The sequence below is a fragment of the Peromyscus californicus genome, unplaced genomic scaffold (assembly GCF_007827085.1).
Source record: "Peromyscus californicus insignis strain IS unplaced genomic scaffold, ASM782708v3 Scaffold_5__1_contigs__length_169319896, whole genome shotgun sequence".
Taxonomy (NCBI): Eukaryota; Metazoa; Chordata; class Mammalia; order Rodentia; family Cricetidae; genus Peromyscus; species Peromyscus californicus.
Window position 1 is genome coordinate 102,580,351 of NW_026294573.1, and position 24,032 is coordinate 102,604,382.

The window sequence follows — 24,032 nt, forward strand, 5'->3', positions numbered from 1 at the left end:
TCCTGGTTCTGCTTGTCTTTCCTCAGTGAGGGAAAGCAGTGTGGGAAGCAGAGCCCAGGCAGATGAGCAGGCACCCAGTCAGCAAACACAAGAGATGGTCTTTGTGTAGTGCCCTCAGTCACAGGCCCCGATGCTGAGTCAGAAATGATTTAATGCAAGAATTACAGGCTTTTGGCTTGGGTGTGGCAAGCCCATTTGCTAGTTCCCTTGTCCCCCTGCAGATACAGTAGAGGAGGCTTCCGCCAGGCTCTTTCCTGAGTCCAAAGTCCGGCAAAATGTCTCCAGCCCACGAAAACCCGTCTGGCTACAGCTTGAGTTCACTGGGCATCGGCTCCCCTCGTAGGCCAGCCAGCAAGTTGTTAGCTGCCAGCACGGACATGGTGTTGCGGGTTTTGTAGGTGGCGCTGCCGATGTGGGGCAGGATCACTGGAGGGAGAAGGAAGCGTTGGTACCAGGCTACCAGTTAACAGGACAAAGGTTCCACCCCAGTGCCTGTCACTACAGTGTCCTCACAGGCTCAGTGAACTAGACTCAGGACTTAGTTCCCTGTGAACGCCATGCCTTCGGGTTGGGGTTCAATGGAGCAAATGCTGAGACCCAGATCCAAACAAAAGACCTGGACCCTTAAAAATATGGTAGGCAACAGGGAGTCTTGTTGCCTGTCTGGACGGTGAACCTAGGCACCAGCTTAGGAGCCTAGCAGCTACCACCCCCCGCACCTTTGAGAGTCATGGCACAGGCACCTCTGGTCCCAGTGCAGAGCAGATGAGGAATTCTCTCTGAAGAGCTGCCCGCCTCCCAGAGCTGCATGCGGATATGAATGGGGAGAGCGCCCGCTTTCCTGGCTGTGGACAGTAACCCTCACATCACAGCAAGTGTTCCTTGCAGGCTGGCATGGGGATGGGGTCAGGAGGATTGCCAAGGGCTGAAATAATGGGAGCCTTCACTTAAGAGACAGCAAGAACATGTTTGGGCTTCCTCCCCAGAATGCAGAGGGACATCCATAGCCCTGATGCCTCTCGGTGAGTCTGGAGACAGAAATGCCACCGTTTCCTGAACAGAGAGGAAAGGCAAGCCGAGGCCAGGGTCTCAAAATGCTCCCAGGGCCAGAGGCACCAGCATTGTGTCATCAGGAACCTGTAAAGGGCACTGTCTCAGACTGCAGTCCAGACCTGCAGAAGCCCTTAGGGCAGGACCTGGCAACCAGTGGCTCAGTCCCTGCAGGAGACAGGAAACAGGAAACTGGAGCCACTGCACTAGCTGACAAAGTGGCCGTAGCCAGAAGCATCTAGGGCCCTCAGACAAAGGGAGAAGGGAGACTTAGCCCAAGGCTGAAGAATGGCCCAAACTCCGAAGTCGGGGCACTGATGGCTGGTGAGCCAAATGTTGGAAAACCTAAAGCTGGACTCTTCAGCCACAACATGAATGAGCCGTTGGCTGCTAGAAGCTTCATAATGGACACCAGTTGTTAAACACTGTCATTACTTTTCCATACACTGGTAATAGCCATTCAGAGTGATGAGTTAGCCCCATGAGTAGCTATACGAGTGTGGTCAGCCTTCCTTTAACAAACCCATGCTCTCCTTGGATCTGTCCCCGTGGGACAGAGACTTAGCTGAGCATCACATTCCTGTTAAACACCAGTCACTGGTAGCCTACGCTCTCCCAGGCCCTGCTGTGCCCTCTGGGTTAGCATCGCCTCGGCTAGCTCCATAGCCAGTGGTCTCAACACTCCACAGGGTAGCTCTGCATTTGCACCGGAAACAGCTCTCACCACAGTTCTTGAGGGTCAGCAGCGGGTGGCTTGGAGGCAGTGGTTCTGGAGTGGTCACGTCCAGTCCTGCTGCTGCAATCTGGCCGCTGGTTAATGCCTGGTACAGGTCGTCCTGGTTTACCACATCTCCCCTGGAAGTGAGAGGTGATCTGGGGCCCGGACACTCCCTCCACCCAAGCCACCTCTAGGGCAGAACAGCCCACAGACTGTAGTTTTCCACTCATCACCTGGCCCTGCCACTTACTAGCTTGTGACAGAGCTAATAAACTTCCCTAGGCTCCCGAGGAAACCCTAACTTCCAGAACACTGGGGATGGGAGTACTTAGCAGACTCCGAAGGTCTCTGTAGACCTCACTCTTGGTAGCAGAGAAGTGGGCCTGCTGGGAGCCCTGGTGACTTGCTCCCAGAATCACACTACTGTGGTGAGCCAAGCCCTGAGCAAGGTTGGGCTCCTGCAGGGAACAGGAAGGCTGGGCCCTGTGCTCACTGATCTTCCTCACCCATTTCTCCAAGGGCCTTTCCTGTATTTGAGCTGTTGATTTACAGAGGTTGACATGTCATCTTGACTCACTCATCACCACCAATGGGGACAGCAAATCCAGGTCACAGGGGTCGGAACAGCCCTCTCCAGCAGTCCCCCAGAGATGAGGGCAGCCCTCAACTACCTGCTGATGTTGACGAAAACAGCCGTGTTCTTCATCTTCTGGAATAAATCCTTGTTGCAGAGCCCCCTGGTAGCAGGTGTTAAGGAGCAGGCCACTACAATGAAGTCCGACTCTGCAGCCAGCTGAGCAATAGGCACTGGAGGGGACGGGGGAGGGCTTCTTCAGAGACTGAGTACCAGTGAGGGACGGTAAGGTGGCAGAGGCCATGACGTGGAGTAGCTCCTACCTCCCACAAAAGAAACTCCGAGGATGCCAGGCATGATGGCAACTATTCCAGTGCTCTAGAGGCTGAGGCAGGAGGCTACCTTAACTTGGAAGCCAGCCAGAGCTACATAGTGAAACTGTCTCTAAAATCAGTGGGCTAGGGAGATGTCTGTCAGTAAAGTGCCCGGTGCATAAGCGTGAGAACCTGAGTTTGGATTCCCAAGACCCACCTGAAAATCTCGGGAAGACTGTAATTCCAACCCTAGGGAGATTGAGACAGGTGGCTTCCCGGAACTCACCGGCCTGCCGCCACTCTTAGCCACATCAGTGAGTGTTGGGTTCAGTGGGACACCATGTCTCAAAGACTACGATGGAGGGGCTGTAGAGCTGGCTCAGCAGTTAAAACCATCACGAGAGCCAGAGTTCGGGTCCCGGCACCCACATAACATCCTGAGTATGCCTGTAACATCAGCTCTGAGATGGGCAGAAACAAATATCAATTGCTAGGAATCCCCACCTAGATGAGAAAACTCGAGGTCCAGGACACATGCTAGAGGTCTGTGCTCCTGAATGGCCTTCTGTGTCCCAAGCAGGTAGACTAGATAACACATAAGGGTCACAGAAGCCCCTGACACTTCAAGCTCCTGCATTCTGCCTGCAAATGACACCCACCCCCACCATCATGGAGCACAGATGGACTCCAGGAGAAATCGGGGTTTTACTTACCAAACTCCGCCTGGAATTCTGCTGCTTCCTGAGGCCTGGGCTGGCGCCCCGTGTAGAGAAATCTCTGGACACCAAATGGTTTCAGTCGTCGGGCAATCGCCTGACCTAGAGGCGAGGAGTCCACAGCTTGCTCGCGCCTTCTAGAGGGGGGGGCAGCTGACCCTTAGAGGTGGATCCTTCTGACTTAGTGGACTAGGCTGCCCCACTGTAACTAGTCCCCGGACAGTATACTGTTCTCAAGGATTTAGACAGTGCCACACTCTAAGCAGACTGGCTCACACTGGCTGCACAGTCCCAGTCATCGTGAGGGTCATTTGCTGACTTTCTCCAAGAACCGGATGCGGCACCTCTGAAGATAGGGGGTCAAGAGGTCCCCTCTCTCCTGAATTCTCCACTTCTGCGAACACAGCCCTACTGCCAACTTGACCGACAAGAGTTTTTCATACATGCTACTACTGCCAACAGGCTTGGACAACTGGGTCCTCAGACCCCAACACATCCCAGGTTGTTGGACTCCTCCAAGAAGCTCCAAGGATTGCCGGCTGGCCAGACAGGTTACCTCACTCTCCCCGCCACCCCCCACTCCTCCGGCTGCCTCTCTGTACAGGCAGGATGACAGCACCCTAGTCTCCTTCCAGGCTTCTGAAGTGACAGCACTGAAGGAGAGGGGACCCTTATCTGCAATGGCAGAATGGGAAGTAGCCTGCCTTCCAGAACTGGGGTCCAGGGTAGGTGCAGGCTTTCCCACAGTAAACCGCTTCCATGGCCAGCCCCGCACCAGACAGCCTTCACGTTCTTTAGCAAACTCAAAAGAACCCTAGCTCTCTGCAGATTGCTCCTGTGAGCCAGTTGAGTTCTTTGGAATTCTTGAGCTTATTTTATTCTTTTAGCCACACACACAGCCTCCCCGAAGGACACCCATTGTCCAGGCTCATAGCACTGGAAACTCAACCCAGTGGAAAAGGTTGGGGAGCAGGTGGTGGGGAGCAGGTGGTGGGGAGCCTCACCTATGCGTCCCAGCCCCACAATGCCAACAGTGCTCTGCGAGAGTCCGTAGCCGCACATCCATAAGGGATTCCAGGAGCTCCAGCCGCCGCTGTGGGGAGGAGGGGTGGTGATTAGCCTGACCTTGGGAAGAGGTGAGGGGCCTTGGGAGCCCACCCTGAGCACTCCTAGCCTTGGTCTGAAGCTAATCCTGCCTCCAGGTCACAGGGCAAGAGTGCCCAACAACAGAATGGCTCTTTTGAAGCCAACAGGGGACACAGGAAGCGAGGCCACAAGGAACCTTAGAAGCACCCCTGCTTTTGTAGATGGGGAAGGCGACAGAAGGGTGGTCTGCCTGAGGTGGCGCCACCAGGGAGTCGGGAGCAGAGGCTGCAAACTGAAGACCTGGGGTTCAGAACAAGTTCTGGAACCAAGCACTCTAGAGCATCACAGAAGCTGCCCTCCATGCTGTGCCCTGTGGCCCTGCGTGGGCCAGACTCCGGCTTCTCACCCAGAACCCTTGCACCTGCCTGGGAAAATGCTTTTTCAGTTGTACCCACAGTGTTCCCCACATGATGCCCTTGGGCACTGTCGGGAAAGCTTCCTGTTCCTCACATTGAAGAGCCACGATACTGTGGTGTGGGCAGCCTTGGCTCCCAAGGCCATGTCCAGTCCTCCAGCTTGTCAATTTCAGCATAGCAGGTATGCAGTGTACGTTCAGCAGCTACTGGATCCACTCCACTGCCCCCAGCTCAGCAGAATTTGTCGTCGTGTCCATGTCTGTCCCCGGTCGTGTGTCCGTCCGTCCGTCCATGTGTGTGTCCCTGCTTAGCCTCATCTCTCACGACTTCCCTTCCTGCCCCTTTAACTGTTTCAGCTGAGTGCGTTCTCCCCACTCGAGTCAGAGAGCAGATCTGAGCCAGGCTGACCGAGCATCCAGGGCCCCTGCTTTCCCACCAGCCATCAACTTACTTCTTTACTTCCTCTATGGCCTCTGGCAGCCGGCGGCAGGTCGTGAGTAGCAGGGAGACAGCGAGTTCTGCGGTGGCATCTGTCAGGACACCTGGCGTGTAGCCCACCCGGATCCCGCTAGGAATCAAACATCTGCTGTGACACTGGCCTCAAGCACCTTCACCAGTGTCTACTGATGGGTCACTTCCGAGATGTCGCCCTGCTCCTTCTTAGCGCTGACTGCCAGGAAGCTCAGAACTGTAACCGGTCCTCATTCCCATCATCTCCCACTATGGGGAGTAAGATCAGGGCTCAAGGTCTGGAGCAAGAAGCTACTTAATGGTCCTGATTTCTTCACTGGAAAGGGAAATAGTGACACTTGCCCTTTCTACTTCCAGGATATCATGGAGATCAGAAGGGATAGTAAACCTGACAGGTGGGGTCAGAGGTCACCCATGGCTTCTAACCTGGGTTTAAGTGGCTTGTGCAGATGTGGGTGATTTTAGCATCGGCCACTCTGCACTCTCTGGGGGGGCACACAACACGAGCAAGCTGAGACCCCTTCTTGCCCGCTCTGGTTCCGCCCTCACCCCAGCTGTATTTACCGTTTCTTGATTTCATCCAAGGCCAAGTGGTCAACCCCCACTGACAAGGTGCTGATGACTTTGAGGTTAGCTCCTGTTGTATAGAAAACACACATGTCTGTCCTCATGGGATTCAAAGCCATGCTCTGGGGACAATCCCGGGACACCTACTTATTATTTCTTAGATGAAGGGGAAAGCTGTCAACTCTGTCCCTCGTATAAAGCTGAACAACCTCTGCCACCTGCAGAGGCTCAGGGATGGGCTCAATCACAGCACACCTGGGGTCCTGTCAGGACTCACACCTGTGCCCACCAGCGGCCTTGGTCTCCATTACCCACACCAAAGGCTTTCCCATGGACACTCCAAAGATGCTGAGGTGGCGGCTGGGATGTAACCCCCAAATGCGCCCTCTACCACTAAGCATCTAGGTCAAGGCCAGGGGCGGGAGTGAATCTGGCAGCTGCTGGGGCCAAAGCTTTCCTCAAACCATAGCAGTATGACTCACAGGGTGATGGTCACCCTACCCAGGAACAAGAGCTGGGACCACAGCTGTGCACACATGTGCTGGGTGCCTATCAGTGCTGGGCACAGACAGTGCTGGGTCCTCTGTCCTGCAGCACACAGGCCCAGAGAGATCTCAAGGTCACAAAGCAAGGCTATGGCACAGTAGGAAGGTTCTGAGCCCATGGTACCCTCCTCTGCTCCCCACCCTATTCATGCAACACGTGATCTTGGCCCTCTTGAAGCCTCTCAAGAACTTACAAGCCAGATGGGGGACATGTGCCAGATGGAGCCACCGCTGGGGTGCCCTCAGAAAGACCAGCTCAAAAGGCCAGCTGCAGCAAGCTGATGTGCTCCTAGGGCAAGCTCCCACTCAGAATTCTGCCCAGGCTGGCTCTGCACATACCTGCAGCATCCAGAAGTTCCTTGTCCACGTGGTCAGTGAGGCGGCAGAGCAAGCCATGAGCCCCCACCACACTTTGCTCCAGTTCCTTTCTGGGGATGGGATCGTCTGAATTCCACTGCTCCACTTCACAGCTGAAGGGAAGGGAAGCCCCTCAGAGGATGCAGGGGGCTGACCAGATGCTAGAGCACGCACAGCTGGCAGACATGGCCTTCCACCTGCTGTGGCTTTAGGCTGGCCAGAGTTAAGGGCAGGTGTGTGGCGCCTCGGAACTATCTGGAATGTAGTTGGGGGAGGGAATGAAGGGCTGCCAGAGTCGGGGAGCTGACAAGAGCTGAGTGCCCCCCCAGGACAGAGCAGAGCTCAAGCTGAAAAGGGGAATGTCCTAGGGACCACTCTCAACCCCAGAAAGAGCGCTCTCCTATACACAGTGAGGCTCCGGGCAGCCAGCTGTGGAGAAAGTTGGGGGAGGGTAAAGAAGTGGAGGGGTGTCCGACATCAGATTAATAGGGCTTATCTTCCATGGCCAGTTGCAGTTCTGAGTTCACAAAACAGAAAACTTTGCCCTGTGGACTTGCCAGCTCAAGGCCGCCTAGCTGTGGGAGCCCCACGTGTGAGGTGCTCCTCCAAACCTTTGCCATTGAATTCAGAGTAGTCCCAGTATGTGTTCACAGGAGGTACAGGACAGTGGCTGGCAGGTGCCCGGGTCCACTTGTCCCAGCACTTCAAGACCCAAAGTCCCAACAAAACATGTCCTCAGGAAACGTTTGTACTATACTAGAAAAATTCAGAACAAATCACATTCCCCGCAACCCATCAGAACGGAGTGCCTAAGGGGTCTCACCTTCTCCCAAACTGTCAAGTGGTCAGACTGCAATGGGACAGGTCTGAGTATAAAGGCCAAGTCTGCCACCTGGAGCTGAGTGACCCCGGGGCAAGAAACAAGCCCATGTAGCCTGTGTTTTCAAATAGGTGATGCAGGAGTTCTAAGGCTGACTTCACAGTGTTGGGAGGACTGAAAGTTTGTGTTCACAGCTCCTGGCAAGGCTAGCGACCAGAGGCGGTTCGACGGGAAGAACCAAAAGGCCCTGTCGAACATCCAAGGAGCCAAGCCAGTGATTATCACAGTCCCTGACCCCTCCTGCCTGCCAGCGAACCTCAGAGGGTAAAATCCAGAGCCCGGACCTCTTACCTCGTAGGCAATCTCCCTTCCCCAAAGGCTGGAGACCAATAGCCTGAAGCAAGCTGCACCCGGAAGAACTTTCTCTAAGACTCCGAGCCCATCCCCCGCGGACACAGCTGGCAACTCGTAAGCAAAGCCCCCAAGCGCCAGCCCCAGCCTCTGGGGTCCTGGTTTCACCCCCACCCCCCCCACCCCCCCGCCTGCCAGGCACCGGGGTCTTGGAAGGTAGTCCCAGCGGCGTGTCTGGAGACAGCCAATCCACCCCGAGAGGTTCGGGAACACCCGCCGGGTGGACCGGGCAGCGGGCCGGAGGCTCAGCTGCAGTCCCGGTACAGACGCGGGCGCTTACTCTGCGGCCTTGGCGAGCACAGCCCGGCCCTCGGCCGGCAGCGGACCAGTGACGAACACCTTCATGAGTCGTGCTAGTCTCATACGATCCGCAGCCGCAAACACTAACCAGCCGGGCCCCGAGCACCGCGACGGAAGTGGGGGCGGGGCCGGCGCTGGGGGCGGGGCCGGGGGCCGGGCTCTCAGCCTCCCCAATGTGGGTGGGGCTTGTGGCTCCGGGGATTGATTGATTGTCCAGGAAAGAGGCGGTGTGTTGGTGTAGGTTGAGTGCAGGGCTCTGAGAGCCTTCATGGGAGTGCGTGCCCTCAAGGGTGATGTGGCCTGGGGACGGCCAAGCATCCCTAGGAGCCTGGATGAGTGAGGAGCGTACTGAAAAGGGACCTGTGTGGGTAGCTACGGATATGAGAGTCTCTTGAGTATGCTGCCAGAATGAGGAGGGGAGATAGCCATGATGAGCCACGCTACGTCTATTTTAGCCACAGTATCCCAGGCAGAGGCCTTTGATTAAACACACCAAACTCTAAGCCAAGCCTGACCTGCATACTCTCAGGAGGCTTGGGGAGAAGGTCTGAATCCAGATATTATACCTCTAATATTTAGGATGATTCCCTACATTAAATCCACAGCTACCTGGGGCTGAATGCCAGCTCCACCACCATGAACAATTATTAAGATTTTGTGTGCCTCAGTTTCTTCATTTGTAAGATGGGAATTATAGTAGTACTTGCCTCTTGGCTTGTTGAAGGATAAGTATGTACGGTGCTTGTAATAGAGACACCGAGCAAGATGTGCTGATGTATGCTTATAATTCTAGCATTCAGGAGGTAGAGGCAGGTTTGCAAGTTCAAGGCCAGGCCAGACTTCACAGCCAGGGATGCAGATCCTGAAGGCAGTGTAGGACTAGCTCAGGACCCCAGGCCCGTCCTTCAGCTCTACAGGCCTCATTTTGGTCTTAGAGCTGCTTAGTGACTTGCTCTCAGATCGGGGCAGTGGGGGGTGGGGGGAGGCTGCAACATGGTGATTTCTTTACTGATTTTATGGGGACCCATAAGGGCTCCAGTAGATAATGTGCTCAGGGTTGACAGATGTCAGCTGGGCCTTCTGGGGTCTTTATTTTATTTTTGAAGCGTGTAGCCCCAGCTGACCTCCAGCCCACCATACAGCAGAAGATGGCCTTGAAGTTTCTGAATCTCGTGCACCTAGCACCACTCAGCTCTCATCTGGGTTCATGCCAAGGTTTCGCTCTGCTGCCCCAGTCCTAAGTAACACATTACTAAGTGTCTCCTCTACTGCCCTGTATGTGTGTTGCTAGGCCACTGCAGAGAAAGGGAAGGTCCTGGAATGTGTCAAATATTGACACAGAGAGATGTTTTTGTGCCCCCAGGCCAGGCCTGCTGGGGGAGCTTGTGACTCCACTCAACTCTCTCCACACACCGAGGGCAGGCAAGGGCACGGGTAACTGGGCAAGCATGTCAACAGGGGTCATGGGTCCCTCCCTCAGGGTGAAGCATCCTGGTGACATGCAGACGGTACTATAAGCTGGTAGGAGAGAAAACAGAACACAAAGCCAGCCAAGGGCCCTGGAGCCTGCTCCCTGCTTCAGAGCCTAAAGCCGACGAGCATCGGACACTGATGATGTTTATGGGACCCTTAGTAGGCACAGGAGACCTACTAACACTTCCCATGGGAACACCCTCGTCACACTGTTTCCTTCATCTACAGACCGGAAGCTGAGGACAGGAGTCGGGGAAGATGTTTGCCTGGAGTCACACGGCCACTAAGAGGCAGAGCTTGCACTCAAGCCCTCACCTTGGCTCTGGATCCCAGCTCTAGAAAGTGTTGTAGGAGGCAGAAGACAGGGAGTGCTAGGTACCTGGGGTGCAAAAGTCAAGGCCAGGAGGGGCTTATGACCCTGAAGCTTACTGTGTGGTGGGCTGAAGCTGGCATTCCAAGGTCCTGGCTTCAGAAGCAGGAGCCTAGGAACACTTGGCCACCGCTAACGCATGGGGAGGAAAATTCAGTGTGCAAAAATTCAGAATGACAGTAAGAATGACTCTATATCTTGTTTACACAGGTTAACAACCACCATCTGACCGGGGGCGTGGCGCACGCCGTTAATCCCAGTACTCGGGAGGCAGAGGCAGGCAGTTCTCTGAGTTCGAGGCCAGCCTGGTCTACAGAGCGAGTTCCAGGACAGCCAGGGCTATACAGAAAAACCCTGTCTCAAACAACAACAAAACCAACAAAACCAACTGCCATCTGCCAGCACCAGAAGTAATTTATCAGCCACCAGCAAATGTACCAAATGTACCAAATGTATCAAAGGCATCTATCAGGAACACTCGACACAGGAGCGTCTCAATCACACTAGGTGAACCCCCTCACCCAAGACTATGAAAGGAGGACCCCAAGACTGAAATATGGTCGGCATACTGACCAGTCACCTGGTTACTCACCATGAGCCTCATCCAGGAAATTGTCACAGTGCAAAACTCGGTCTCTGTCCTTGGACACCAGTTTAAGCACAATTTCTCCTGCCCACGTCACCCAAGCTGCCTCAAACTGACCTTCCAAATGGCCTGTCACCTGGACCTGTCTTCTATGGCACTGAGCCCCATGAGCTGTACACCTGCAGCTTCCTGTCTGGCCCTCTGGAGACGTCTAATGGAGTCTGTGTCAGCTCTGTCTCCAGCTTCAGGTGAGCCAGGATGGACTCTGAAGCCACTTCACTCCCCTGTAACCTGGGTTGTGGGAGTCTGTGGGAGTCCAGCTCTGGGCTGCTCCCACCTTTTGAAGGGTTCTTAGGTAGAGGAGAGAGAATTTAAGAAATGATAGATAGAAAGAGAGACCTAGCAGATGAGAAGAAAGATAGAAACACAGGATAGCTTCGGGAGGGCCTGGGTCAATACCCAATGAAAGGACCAAGCAAACGCCATAACAGGCTGCTCAGTCTTCTCTCAGAGATGAGGCCTCAATTTCAGTTTCCTGAGACTTGAGCAAGCAGTTTCTGGGAGGGCCATGAACAAAAGACATAGTCCTTGCAGTAGCTCCCTTTCTGCATGTACTCTGAATGCTCAAGGTCCAGCCAGTTGTTTACTGTCTGGGACCTCTCACCAACTTAGAGCTACGTGCATGGATCAATGTGAATATGCTAGGCCAGCCAGCCTCCATGGCAGCTCAAGGACAAAGCCTGGGACTTGTCCAGGCCTGCCCAAAAATGATAATTGCAACCCCCAAGTAACCCTAGCCAGTTAAAAGTTACTAACATGCTTGCCACTCGCATAAACCAATCCTGAGTCTGTTCCTATGTGGTCTGTAGACCCCAAGCCCTACTTACTTTAAAAACCCTGCCCCATTGCTACTCGGGGTTTCTCCTGCTCTGCTGCTGCATCAGTCCTGAGTTAACAATATGAAGACTCTTTGCTTTTGCGTCAGATTCAGTCTCTTGATAGTCTTTGAGGGATTCTGGGTACAACACCCAACAGCCTTGTCTTTTATTGAAAAGGGCTTTTTATAACATGTCAAGGGGAGAGGCAAAATATCCCCCCCTTGCAAGATCAAAGCACACCATACAGCCAAATGTAGACCCTTCCAAACACCTGGTAACCACGCCCGTGGTCACATCTTCCCATTATGCAGCCCTGCTGGGTAAAGCAAGCTCAGATTCTCTGCCCTTGAGTAATTTGGGCCTCCACACTGTGTGGAATGTAATGTATTAATATCCGAACGACCGGGCCACTGGGGAGGAGGCGGAGCCAGGACTGTCAGGAGTCAGGACACCCTGGGCTACAGAGTGAGTTCCTGGCCAGCCTGAGACACAATGTGGGATCCTGCCTCAAAAAGGAAAGAAAGAAAGATTAGAATAAAAGAATGTATGATCACCCAAGGCCAGCTGTTCAGGAAAATGGGGATTAATTGGCAACGTGAAGCCAGCAAAACTGACTTAGCTTGTGAGTTTGTTGTCTATCAGGAATTTCTGACACCACAGAAAGCCATGGCTTGCTCACTTATGCTTCTGTTCTAACATACTGGAAATGCTCTGTTTGGACCATGTTGTGTCTATGGCTCAATATGAGACCTTTCCCAAATGGCTAACAAGTTACTCAATAGCAACAAAGGTTGTGTAAACACACACACACACAAATGTGTAGGATACAAGTGACCTATGGTACAGAGGCATGGAGTAAATAGTATCTCTCTCCTGCCCTGTCCACCAATCTCTCCCATACCTGTGGCCTCTTCCCAGATGCTGGGACTATTCCTCGTTTCTTCTATAATTTTTTAGAAGTGTTTATGCTGGGTAGTGGTGATGAATGCCTTTAATCCCGGCACTCAGGAGGCAGAGGCAGGTGGATCTCTGAGTTCAAGGCCAGCCCAATCTACAGAGCAAGTTCCAGACCAGCCAGGACTACACAGAGAAACCCTGTCTCAATAAAACAAATAAGCAAAACAACAACAAAAGAAGTATATGTACATATTCAGGACTAGGGAGCAGGCTCAGCAGGCTCTGAGGACCCAAGTTCAATCCCTGGAACACATAGAAGGAGAGAGCCAACTCCTGAAACTGCTTGTCCTATGACTTCTGCATACATCTTATCACACACACACACACACACACACACACACACACACACACACACACACACACAAATGAAAACTTTAAAGGACATGCATATATTCATTCACATGAGTGATAAATGCTTTCCCCTGAACAGAAATGTCTTTGGAGTTATTCCACACCAGGAGCACGGCCCTCCCTCCTCTCTCCACCCCCAGATTGGAGATTGAACCCAGAGCCATGCACACTAGGCAAGGGCTCTGCCGCTGAGCTGTCCGCCCCCAGCATCCCTTTAACATTTTGTTTTGAGACAGTGTCTTAATAAGTTGCCCTGGCTATCCTTGAACTTGACAGTCTCCTGCCTCAGTCTGTCAGGTAGCTGGGACTCCAGGCCTGCATCGCCCTGCCTGGCTGCCTTATTCTTTCTGTTGGTGCAGAACTGCACTGTAGGAATGTGCCATAAACAAGAAACAGCCCTGTGGATGGACCCTTAGTTGCTCCCCATATTTTGCTCTAATGATACCGCAATGAAGAGCTCCTGACACATGTGAGTTCTGTGGTGGCTAAAGAAACTTCCTTTTATGCTAAGCATCCATCTTGGTACCACAAACCTCTGGCTACAGTCCCTGGAAGATAAGTCAGCAACCCTGACTCAGTGACCCCCAACCAGAAATGTACAGAGGTGACCATCTACTTGCTATGTTACGACGAACGGCTTTTTGTCTTCCACAACCTGTTTTTGCAGACATTCAAGGACTATTTTGAGGTTGCCTTGAGTTGTGCAGATACTCATTCTTGTGGGTTTTGTCTTTAAAAGTCCTTCCCTCACCCCCCCCCCCCATACGGCAATCTCAGTTTGGCTCAGAGACTGTGTATCCTGCTAGCAGTAATCAATAAACCTTTTAACTATAATTCGATTGTCTCTATGGTCTTTTCCCAGGGGTCAGCAACTCCATAAGTTTGAACTTCTGTAACTGCATCTGCATGATAAGTTCCTAGAAGCAGAATTGCTGGGTCAAATATATGTGCGCTACAAAAAAAGAAAGAAAAATATGAGTACTGCAAATTTTGATAGATCCTGCCAAAATACTTTTCACGAAAATTGTTCAATTTAATTTCCTAACAGCAATGTATAAAAGCACCCATTTCCCAGGATACTATTTTTAAATGGTAATGTATCATGGTTTCATCTTTCTTGAGCAAAGATGAGCCTGTTCATACATTTAAGAGTTCCTGGACTACAGAGATGACTGGGGGGTTAAAAGCTCTTGCAGCTCTTGCAGAGGACCCAGGTTTGGTTCCTAGAACCCACATGGTGGCTCACATGTATAAATCCAGTTCTAGAGGGTCTGATGCCCTCTTCTAGCCCCCATGGTACACATGTATGTGTGCAGGCAAACACTCAAACATAAAAAATAAATCTTTTCCTTTGTAAAAAGAGCCACTTCATTCCCCAGGACCTGTTGATGCCCTTGGCTTCTTCAGATGGCCCGGCTGTCTTTGTCTTGGGAATTGGTAGCACAATAAGGAATTAGCCACTTGTCTGTAATAGGGGTTGCCAATATGTGGTATGTCTCCCAGTTTTCTGTGTATCCTGTGATTTCATCAATTCTTTCCTTCCCTCCTCTTTTTTGGGGGGGGTGATGATGATAAGGATGGACTCCAGCCCCACCCCACCCCCATCTTAGGAAAGAACTCTAGTACAGAGCCAGACTCACCCATGCCTGATTTTATTAATGTTTGTTTGGGACACAGTCTGCCTCTACCTCCTCAGTCTGGGATCACATGCGTCCTCTACTACACTCAGCTCTTGTAAAATTTTTTTAATGAATAATGTTTCTATTTCTATGACTTCTAGGCTTTGTCACACAGAGTCACTATCACGTGTCTATGTTGCAAAATGAGTGATCTCCCAAACATGGTGGCTTAAAGCAACAGGCACCATTTTCCTGTCGTTGCTTATGGTTTCTGGGGGTCTTAGGCTGCACACACACACAGTGGCAGGCAGGTAGTAGGTGGGCTGGGCCACCCGAAGCCTTTCTCACACTTTCTCACAGTTTGGCTGTTGATGCCAGCCAGCAGCTGAACTGTTGGGAGCAACATTTACACAGGACCTCACTGTATAGCTTGGACATCCTTAGGGCCGAGAGACTGGGTTTCCAGCATGGGCCATCTTGAGAGGATGAAAATGGAAACTTTCAGTTGCTGAGGCCTGAGCCTGGAACGTACCAGGCAAGTGCCCCCACACTGAGCATCTCCAGCTTCAAGACTCCCTTCTGATGGAAGAGGATCAGAAAGCCAGGGCATGCATTAACACTGTTGGTGCCAGTGTGCACTGCAGCTTAAACACTGCCAGTGTGCTCCCACGGTATGCACTGCAGTTTTAACAACACTGCCAGTGTGCTCCCATGGCATGCACTGCAGCTTTAACAACACTGTCAGTGTGCTCCCACTTTTTTAAGGCCTTTTCCACAATGAATTTAGTGTTTAAAAAGCAAATCTCACACTTTCTCATTCTGGGACTTTTGCGGGGTCTTTGATTGTTGTTGTTTTTGCTTGTTTTCTGAGACAAGCTCTGACGGTGTGACATTGACTGGTGTAGAACTGTAAGGACCAGGCAGGTCTTGAATTCAGACTCACCTCTGCCTCCCAAGGCTGAGGTCATGGGCATGTGCAGCCACATCATTCATTCTGCAACATAGGTAAGTGATAGTGACTTTGTGTGACAAAACCCGTCAACTTTACTGGCTCTTGGAGTTTTGGAAATTCATTTCTTTTTTTTTTTTCATTCAATTACCAGTAGTTTAATATCTTTTACAAAATAATACACCTTTTCCTGTCTGATTTAAAATTTCAGGACTGGAGATGTAGCTCAGCTAAGGTGCTTGCCTAGCATGTACGAAGCCCCAGGGTTAATCCCAAGGATTTTATGAACGGGGTGTGGCAGTGCATGTCTGTAATTTCAGCACTCTGGAGGTGGAGCCTGGAGGATTGGAAGTTTAAGGTCATCGTCAGTCACATAGTGAATTAGAGGCCACCTTGATACCCTGCCTATAAATAAATACATAATAAAAATTTACCTCTATCAGATACTGAACTCAGATCTCCTGGGATCTCTTTCTAAACTTCATGTTCTCTTCTTCAGAGCTCAGTTTGTCATATGTTACCTGGTACCACACTAGGTACATTATTGTACACTTGTAGTATATTGAAAACATCCCAAGGTTATTTATTGACTAGTCTGTCCTGTGCAGACTAAATTCCAAAGTCCACTTGTGTTCTGTCCGGATGTTGGACCTGACTTTATTCATCTGCCTGCTTAGTCCATTAGCAATTTTAGTCATAAACAGATCTGATTGGAAATAGAGTTTTGCTACATGCTAATCCAAATGCCTTGGCTGCTGACGTGTTAGAATTACAGGCAGGCACCACCAGCTTAAAATTCTTTTTAAACTGGGCAGTGGTGGCACATACCTTTAATCCCAGCACTTGGGAAGCAGAGGCAGGCAGATCTCTGTGAGTTTGAGGCCAGCCTGGTCTATAGAGAGAGTTCCAGAACAACCAAAGTAACACAGAGAAAACCTGCTTCGAAAATTTTTTTTTTTTTTTAATATTGAAGTACAGCAAGTCTCTATGCAAGAAATCCTAAAAGATGTTAACATCCCTCCCTCCCTCCCTCCCTTCACAGTAAATCCCCGATTTTTCAGGAAGCAGGCACAGCCATGTCTCCTTTGGGAAGCAATATTGGATTTGGAGACCCCTTCTCGGGGCTCACGGACTCTAAGATTCCTGAGGTTGGGGGTTCCTGTACCTGTATGGGGAGGCTATCCCCAGCAGGTCTACCCTCATCATATCAAAAGGTGCAGCATCAGAAGCCCTCCTGTCGACTGTGAGGAGGCGACCCCCTCTGTGGTGGAGAAAGCCTGTGTCAGAGTGATGCAGGGGACCTCTACTTCCAGGACCTCAGTCCTGCAGTTACATGGAACAGACTGTGCTGACAAAGAGACCGGAGTTCCGGGAAAGCCGAGCAAACACAGGCTCCTGACTGTGGAGCTGAGAGGCAGACGAGAAGTCTGTGGTCCTAGCGATGCTGCAGCAGGGTTTAACGATGATGTAGCGGGGGTGGGGTGGGGTGGGGGTGGGTTGTTGCTCTGTGGAATCAGCCAGACTCTGTGGCTTGAATCTTTGCTGAGGCATGATGAGAAGCTGGCTGCTCACAGGACTGGGATCACGGACTGGTTGGGTAATCACTGGGATCTCTTCGTGGGCTGTAGGTGCCAAATCCCGGACCAGGTCCTCAGGGAGCGCAGGACCCGGTGGCACAGTGGGATTGGCTTACAGCGCAGCCTGCTGGCCATAGGAGGAACTACAGCCTTAGCATGTCCCTGTCCTGGTTGGGCTCTGTCGCCCCCTGGTGTTCATCCTCACACTTTTGACACATGCCCCTGCAGGGTGGCTCTGAGTCTCTATGACCTTGGTCAGAGGTGCCGAGGGACATGAACCCAGGTCAGCTTGGCTAAGTGTCCTGCTTGGTCCTTGGCGACTTTTTTCTGGTCACCCAGCTTCTGTGAGACCCCCAGACTCGTCTCCACCCTCCATTTCTGGAATCTGGAGGCTGGCAGGCTTGTACTAACCTGGTAGCTCTCCTAGCCCTCCAGCAGCTGCCCCAGAGTTCTGTGTCATCCTCTTCCCCGCTGTCCTCAGCTCTGTCCAGTCTTTGTCCTCCGCAGGACTCCAAAGCTCTCCCCGCCGCCTGGCTTCCTCCCTGCGTCTGCCCAGCACACACACAGGCAAAGAGTGGCCACGCTGGAGACCTAACACCCAAGGGCTCAACTCACACAGAGTTTGGTCCGTTTTCCCAGCCAGAGGAGGGGCTGCAGGAAGAGCCAATTTGAAGATGCAGCGCAATACTGGGTATGTACAGGTACTATAAATAATGCATTAGAGCTCCAACCTCAGATCTAGGATTATGTACTACCCAACTGTTTATTCAACAAATGGTTAACAAAACTAACATTATGCCAACATTAGAGTTAACATTTACCGCCTGCATGGATGTCAGTTATCACACTGTGGTGGTGATATAGAAATGTATTGTATAGAAATAATGGGATAAAAGGGTAGATGGTTGAATCTACCCCGAAGAGAAAAGAGATATAGAAATAATGGGATAAAAGGGTAGATTAATGAATATACTTCTGGAAAGCAACTACTGGTTTTAAATATTTTACATTGGATTGGATTTTTGTATATTGTCTACAAACTGTGTATATTGATACAAAGTTGAGATTATTTTTGTTGGAACATATACTGCACATATATTTCTAATCTTGTTCAAGGTATTGTACCTATACAACTCATTTAACACTGTAATGCAAATTGCTAGTCCTCGAAAGTTATTATTACCAACTAATTAGGATATAAAGAAAGCAGGTTAGCAGTTAGTCACCTATCACAATGGAACTTGTCAGGTTGGGTATGTTTTCAAGGTCAAACAGAGATATATTTTAGATACACAGGTCATCTTCAAACATTTCAGAGATCTACAGAGTATGGTATTTCAGATGTTTTAATAACATAGGTGGTTTTTTTTTTTTTTTTTTGACAATAACACATGTTTGCTCCTGGCAGCACCAGTCTACTTCAGAGAAGATGGTGGGCATTGAGGAAACTCCATATGGAGCTTACTTTCTTTGTGGCAAAAGTTAGCCACTGGGCAAGAAAATGCCCTTGGTTCGACTGCTGACAGTATGCTGTCCAAATAGACAAGCAGGACACAAAAGAAAGGCCTGCTGAATCTTGCCAAGACAAGGTAGGAAGGCCCTTCAGAAAGTCCTGCTTCACAGATGAGTCTGTCAGATGTGCTAGGCCTGTAGGCTGGAGATGGACGCCCCAACACTGCAGAGGAGCCTTGGGTGACGGTCTGTTTCTGTTACTTCTAATAGTTTTTGGAAGTCACTTGTTTGCACTTCCTGCTTACTCAGTTAATATTATTTCCTTCTCAGGTCTCTGAGGGAGTTGAAGATGAGATAGATATAATTTAGTTTTCCTTGTTAACAAATTCAGAAAAGAAACTCACTAAAGAGGTGAAAAGTGTGTAAGTTTGAAAGATATCAAAAGATACTTTTCAGTTGGTAATACAAGTTAGGATAGAAAGTGAATTAGGTTCAACATTTTGAACTCACCAAAATAGGATAGATAATGGAGTATTTTCTCTGAATTTGTCAAATGTTTATGGACTGGGCATTGTTAGTGTAATTATTGACTATATATATTGTATATACTTATTGTACTTTTTGTATATAGTTTTTCTTATATTAGTTATAACCTTCTTTTATTATTTTAGACAAAATAGGGGAAATGTGGTGATATACTGTGTACCGTAACAAAATTTGCCTGAAGATCAGAAGACAGAACAAGCCACTGGATTAAACATAGAGGCCAGGCAGTGGTGGCACACACCTTTAATCCTAGCACTTGGGAGGCAGACATCTCTGTGAGTTCAAAGCCACCCTGAACTACATGAGATTGACTCAGTCTAGGAGAGAAACAAAGCCAGGCAGTGGTGGCACACCTTTAATCCCAGCACTTGAGATCTCCTGCCTTTGCTTGGGAAGCACACACGCCTTTAATCCCAGCTCTAAGAAGGAAGTGACATGTCTGGGTGGAGAAAGGTGTACAAGGCGTGAGGAGACAGAAACAAAAGCTTTTCGGCTGAGGAAGTCCTTTTGGCTAGAGGCCTTTCAGCTGGAGAGCCTTTTCAGGCTGAGGAGTCCTAGAGGCAAGACATGGCTGTGGTTTGTTCCTTTGTCTCTCTGATCTTTAGGCAAATTTTATTAGGGTACACAATATATCACCACATGGTGGTTTGAATGAGAATGGCCCCCATAGCCTCCTATGTTTGAATGTTTGGTCCCCAGTTAGTGGAATTGTTTGGGAAGGATTAGGAGGTGTGGTCTTGTTGGAGGAAGTGTGTCACTGGGTTTGGGCTTTGAGGTTTCAAAAGCCCATGCCAGTCCCATTCTCTCTCTTTCTCTTTCTCTCTCTCTCTCTCCCCCTGCAATTTGCAGATCAGATGGGAGTTCTCAGCTACTTCTCCGGCATCATGCCTTCCTGCTACCATGCTCTCCACTGTGATGATCATGGACTGACCCCCTGAAACTATAAGCAAGGCCCCAGTGAAATGCGTTCTCTTATAAGTTGCCTTGGTCATGGTGTCTCCTCACAGCAACAGAAGAGTAACTAAGACAGCTAGTTGCTTATTCAACAAATGGCCAACAAAGCTAACATTACCTCAACGTGCCACTAGAGCCAACATTTACCACCTGCAGGAATATTGGTCATGCACACTTTAGCAGAAAGGGCCCAGTTCTCCCAGATACCGCCCACATCTCATTCTGGGATGAAAAGTAACTTTCGTTGAAGTAGAATTTAAAAAGAATTTTTGCTGTGGTCATGATGTTTTATTTATTCATTTATTTATTTATTTGTTTGTTTGTTTGTTTTTCGAGACAGGGTTTCTCTGTGTAGCTTTGCGCCTGTCCTGGAACTCACTTGGTAGCCCAGGCTGGTCTCGAACTCACAGAGATCTGCCTGGCTCTGCCTCCCGAGTGCTGGGATTAAAGGCGTGCGCCACCACCGCCCGGCGATGTTTTTTTTTTTTTTGGTTTTTTCGAGACAGGGTTTCTCTGTGTAGCTTTGCGCCTTTCCTGGATCTCGCGCTGTAGACCACGCTGGCCTCGAACTCACAGAGATCCGCCTGGCTCTGCCTCCCGAGTGCTGGGATTAAAGGCGTGCGTCACCACTGCCCGGCTTTATTTTTTTAAGATAGGGTCTCATGTAGCCTAAATTGGTCTCAAACTTACTATGCAGCCAAAGATGGCCTTCCTGATCCCCCTGCCTCCACCCATCAAGTACTTGGAATACAGACCTGAACAACGATATATGACTTGCTTTTGCTTTTATTTATTTATTTATTTATTTGGGGTTTTTTTCGAGACAGAGTTTCTGTGTATAGCTTTGGTGCCTGTCCTGGAGCTCACTCTGTAGACCAGGTTGGTCTTGAACTCACAGAGATCCACCTGCCTCTGCCTCCTGAGTGCTGGGATTAAAGGCATGTGCCACCAACGCCTGGCTGTGTTTGTTTTATTTTTGAGACAAGTTCTGTTTACCTGGCCCAGACTGGCCTCAAAATCTTGATCCTCCTCCATCACCTTCATGAATGCTGAGAACACAGGTGGGAACCGCCATGCATAGCAAAATTTAAGATTTCTGATGATGCCATCACTTTGTTTTATTATTATTATCACCATGATTATTTTGGGTCAGGGTTTTACTGTGTTGCCCTGTCTAGATGGGAACTCACTGTAGAGATCAGGCTGGCCTTGAACTTGTGGCCGTCCTCCTGCCTTTACCTCCGGAGTGCTGGGATCGCGGGCTTTGGCCATCACTACAAATCTCAGAGACGCTAACCTTTTCAACAATGCACTCTCTAGACGCTGACAAGGTGAAGAGCAATTTGAAGCAGAGGCTGACTTGTAGATCTCACGGTTCCTTACGACTGCTTCTTCATTCATAAAGCGTGAAGCAGATGGCTTGTAGCAGGGATCAGCAGGCCTTCTCTTCAAAGGGCTGGATAGTAAATGTTTCCAGTTTTCAGGCCATATATCTTCTGATGTAACTCCTTGGGCTGTGGTGACCCCACAAAGGCTGCTGCAGACAGAACAGATGAGCATATCTGCATCCCAATAAAACTTTATTTGTGGCTACTGAAACTTGAACGTTGTCTCTTTCTCATGTATTGCAAACTGTTCATTAGAATTTTTTTTTTTTTTTTTTCTGAGCATGATTCATTTTTAGTGTGGGAACCTATAGGTGACCAGAGTTAGCCCACAGGTGTCATTTGCCGCCAAAGCTCTGGGGTAGCTCTCCCACTTCAGCATGGGCGTGAATTATGCCAGGATCTTGCTAAAAGGCAGGTTCTGATTCAGCGCATTTGAGGAGCTCGGGGGAAGTTGCAGCTCCTGCGGCATTCAGAGTGGTAAGGAGAGAGACAATCGTCGGCTCAATTGGAAGAGGTGATTTTATGATCGATCCCGGCATGCAGTGAAGTTCCAGTCATGCAAGAGGAAACGCTGGGATCCTGCTTTATCTAATTTCTTACTCTTTTTGTGTCCCCCTCCAGCTTGCCTCCTTGAGAGCAGGGCCCGCACCACACTGCTGGTCCTGCCCTACAGCCTCATGCCCAGCGAACATGCTGATGTAGCTGGGACGTCTTCGTTCTATCGCCACCTAGTGGGCACTTTTCTGAACTGCGGGATAGGGGAGGAAGAGGCACGTGATTGACCGGGCTCCATCCGGGCAGGTGGAGGTGGCTGCTCTCCTGGTACAAAGCTCTTCGGAGGAGAGACTTCCTGGAGGAGGTGAACAGCAGGGGCAGAGGCTGTTAGCTTAGGCATGTGCCAAGAAGAAAGAGGATCAGGGACCGCTGAGATGGTCTGGAAGATGAGGTAGGAAATGACCAACAGAGGAGGAAGAGAGGCCCCAGGAAAGGGAATTTCCAGGCCAGTCACTTCGAATGCATGATGAGGTCATTTAACCCCACAAAGATCAGTGAAGCATATGGCAGGACTCCGGTTTTATACATGAGTGAAATGGCATGTTCTAGGTCTCAGATCCTCACAGAAGCAGATCTGAACGAAGGCCATCTTGGCAGATGAATAAGGGTGTGTGCTTAGGTTTGTGTTTGGGGACTGTGTTTGGGGACTGTTGGTGGGTACAGGGTATATGCAAGATGCCCTTAAGGCAGACATGAGCACAGAAGCCCAGGATTGGGGGACAGGGTCGGAGTGGCTTTTCTCCTGTCTAGACTCCAGTTTGTTTACTGGAGGTCCACAGTCTGATCCTTGACCACAGAGGGTAGCAGAGAGCTTTGCTGGGACCAAGTAGGGCGACCAGGCCTCTGAGAACTGGAGAATAGTGTTTGGGTTTCGGTTCCCAGTGAGGCATGTCCCTGGGGGCAGCATGAGTGTATAGGGTGCAGGTGGGGTGGGGGTTGGGCCTCCCCAAGAGGGAAGGGAGCCAGCAGGCCCTGCCTCTCGGCTGTCAGGATGTTCCCCTCATCAAGGCAAAAGGAGGGGTGTGGGGCACCCAGTTCCCCCAGTCCAGCAGCAGAGCTGGGCAGCCCCCACCTGCAAGTCTCACATCCCACAGTGGAAGTCAACTGCCCATCTTCTGGGGAGCAGAGGGCTCCAGCCCGAGAGACTCAGAGAGATGAGGGAGCTACACTCTCTCGGACTGTGCCAGAGCCCCAGGCTATGATATTCACCTCCCAGCAAGCCTGAGGGTGAGCCTTGTTAGAATTCCCATTTTTGTTTGTTGGTAGTGCTGGGGTTAGACCAGGAGCCTCTTGCTAGCTAGGTAAGCACTCAACCACTGAGCTACATCCCTAGTATTCTTTTCACTTTTTATTTTAAGATCGAGTCTGGCTCAGTTGCCCAGGCTGGCCTTGAACTTGCAGCTCTACTGCCTCTGCCTCCTGAGTAGCTGGGATTGCAGGCCTACAGCTCCAGGCATGGCTGGTGTCCCTCTTTTGAGGTGAGAAAACTGAGGCTCAGAGGGCCACAAGTCCTCCTGCCAGAAAGATACTTCTCAAGGTCGCCAAGTTTAAGTTGGATCTGAAATCCATGTCAAAAGACCCTAAAGTGTTCGACAACAACTCCAATCACTGTCCTAGGCCACTACTGCTCCCTAGGCCATGTCCACAGCTGTCCATCCTTCCCCAGCCTCTGGGCATCACTGGAGCATCCACTTCTGCCCAGGACCTCAGCCGCCCTCCAGTTTTCCCCTAACAAAGTCCACACCTACACATCTGACATCTCTCTCTGGCCCTCAAAGTCCCCCCATGCTTCCACTGTGGAGCATGGGACCAGCACAGAGCAACGGAGGGTGGTAGTGGAGCAGGGTGAGAGCCCTTTCTGAGAACCTGATGCTCTAAGTCCTGCGGGCTGGACACTTGTAAACCCGTTTTTTTTTTTTGGTTTTTTCGTAAACCCGTTTTTATCAACAAGAGAATCCTGGCAGTGGTGGACCCTGTCCCCATTTTTAAACGGAAAAGCTGAGGGGTTCACAGGGGACGCGGCCAGTCTGAA

The 24,032-nt window shown here is 50.5% G+C and overlaps 1 protein-coding gene across 3 annotated transcripts; it reads right to left on the minus strand.

The window, feature by feature from the left end:
* Window positions 1-133: 133 nt before the first annotated feature.
* On the minus strand, window positions 134-8,483 carry Grhpr (glyoxylate and hydroxypyruvate reductase). Of its 3 annotated transcripts, XR_008213558.1 has the most exons (10): window positions 8,326-8,483; window positions 6,797-6,927; window positions 5,910-5,982; window positions 5,326-5,442; window positions 4,377-4,465; window positions 3,370-3,474; window positions 2,440-2,575; window positions 1,775-1,905; window positions 744-925; window positions 314-426 (listed from the first exon to the last, which is right to left on the minus strand). XR_008213558.1 is itself a non-coding variant. In XM_052715484.1 (9 exons), exons 1-9 carry the CDS (start codon window positions 8,406-8,408, stop codon window positions 305-307), a joined length of 987 nt encoding a protein of 328 aa, XP_052571444.1. In that variant the 5' UTR covers window positions 8,409-8,478; the 3' UTR covers window positions 134-304. The 3 variants fall into 3 exon arrangements, 2 of the variants coding, with proteins under 2 accessions (XP_052571444.1, XP_052571445.1); XM_052715484.1 differs by lacking the exon at window positions 744-925 and having other exon boundaries at window positions 134-426; window positions 8,326-8,478; XM_052715485.1 differs by lacking the exons at window positions 744-925; window positions 5,910-5,982; window positions 8,326-8,483 and having other exon boundaries at window positions 134-426; window positions 6,797-6,912.
* Window positions 8,484-24,032: the final 15,549 nt, after the last annotated feature.

Coding starts and splice junctions, on each gene's coding strand:
- Grhpr (XM_052715484.1), bottom strand. CDS start 8,408: ATGAGACTAGCACGACTCATGAAGGTGTTCGTCACTGGTCCGCTGCCG. Junction 2,576..3,369: donor AGAATTCCAGGCGGAGTTTG/GTAAGTAAAACC, acceptor CGTCCCCTCCAG/TGCCTATTGCTCAGCTGGCT. Junction 1,906..2,439: donor GTTTTCGTCAACATCAGCAG/GTAGTTGAGGGC, acceptor TCTCACTTCCAG/GGGAGATGTGGTAAACCAGG.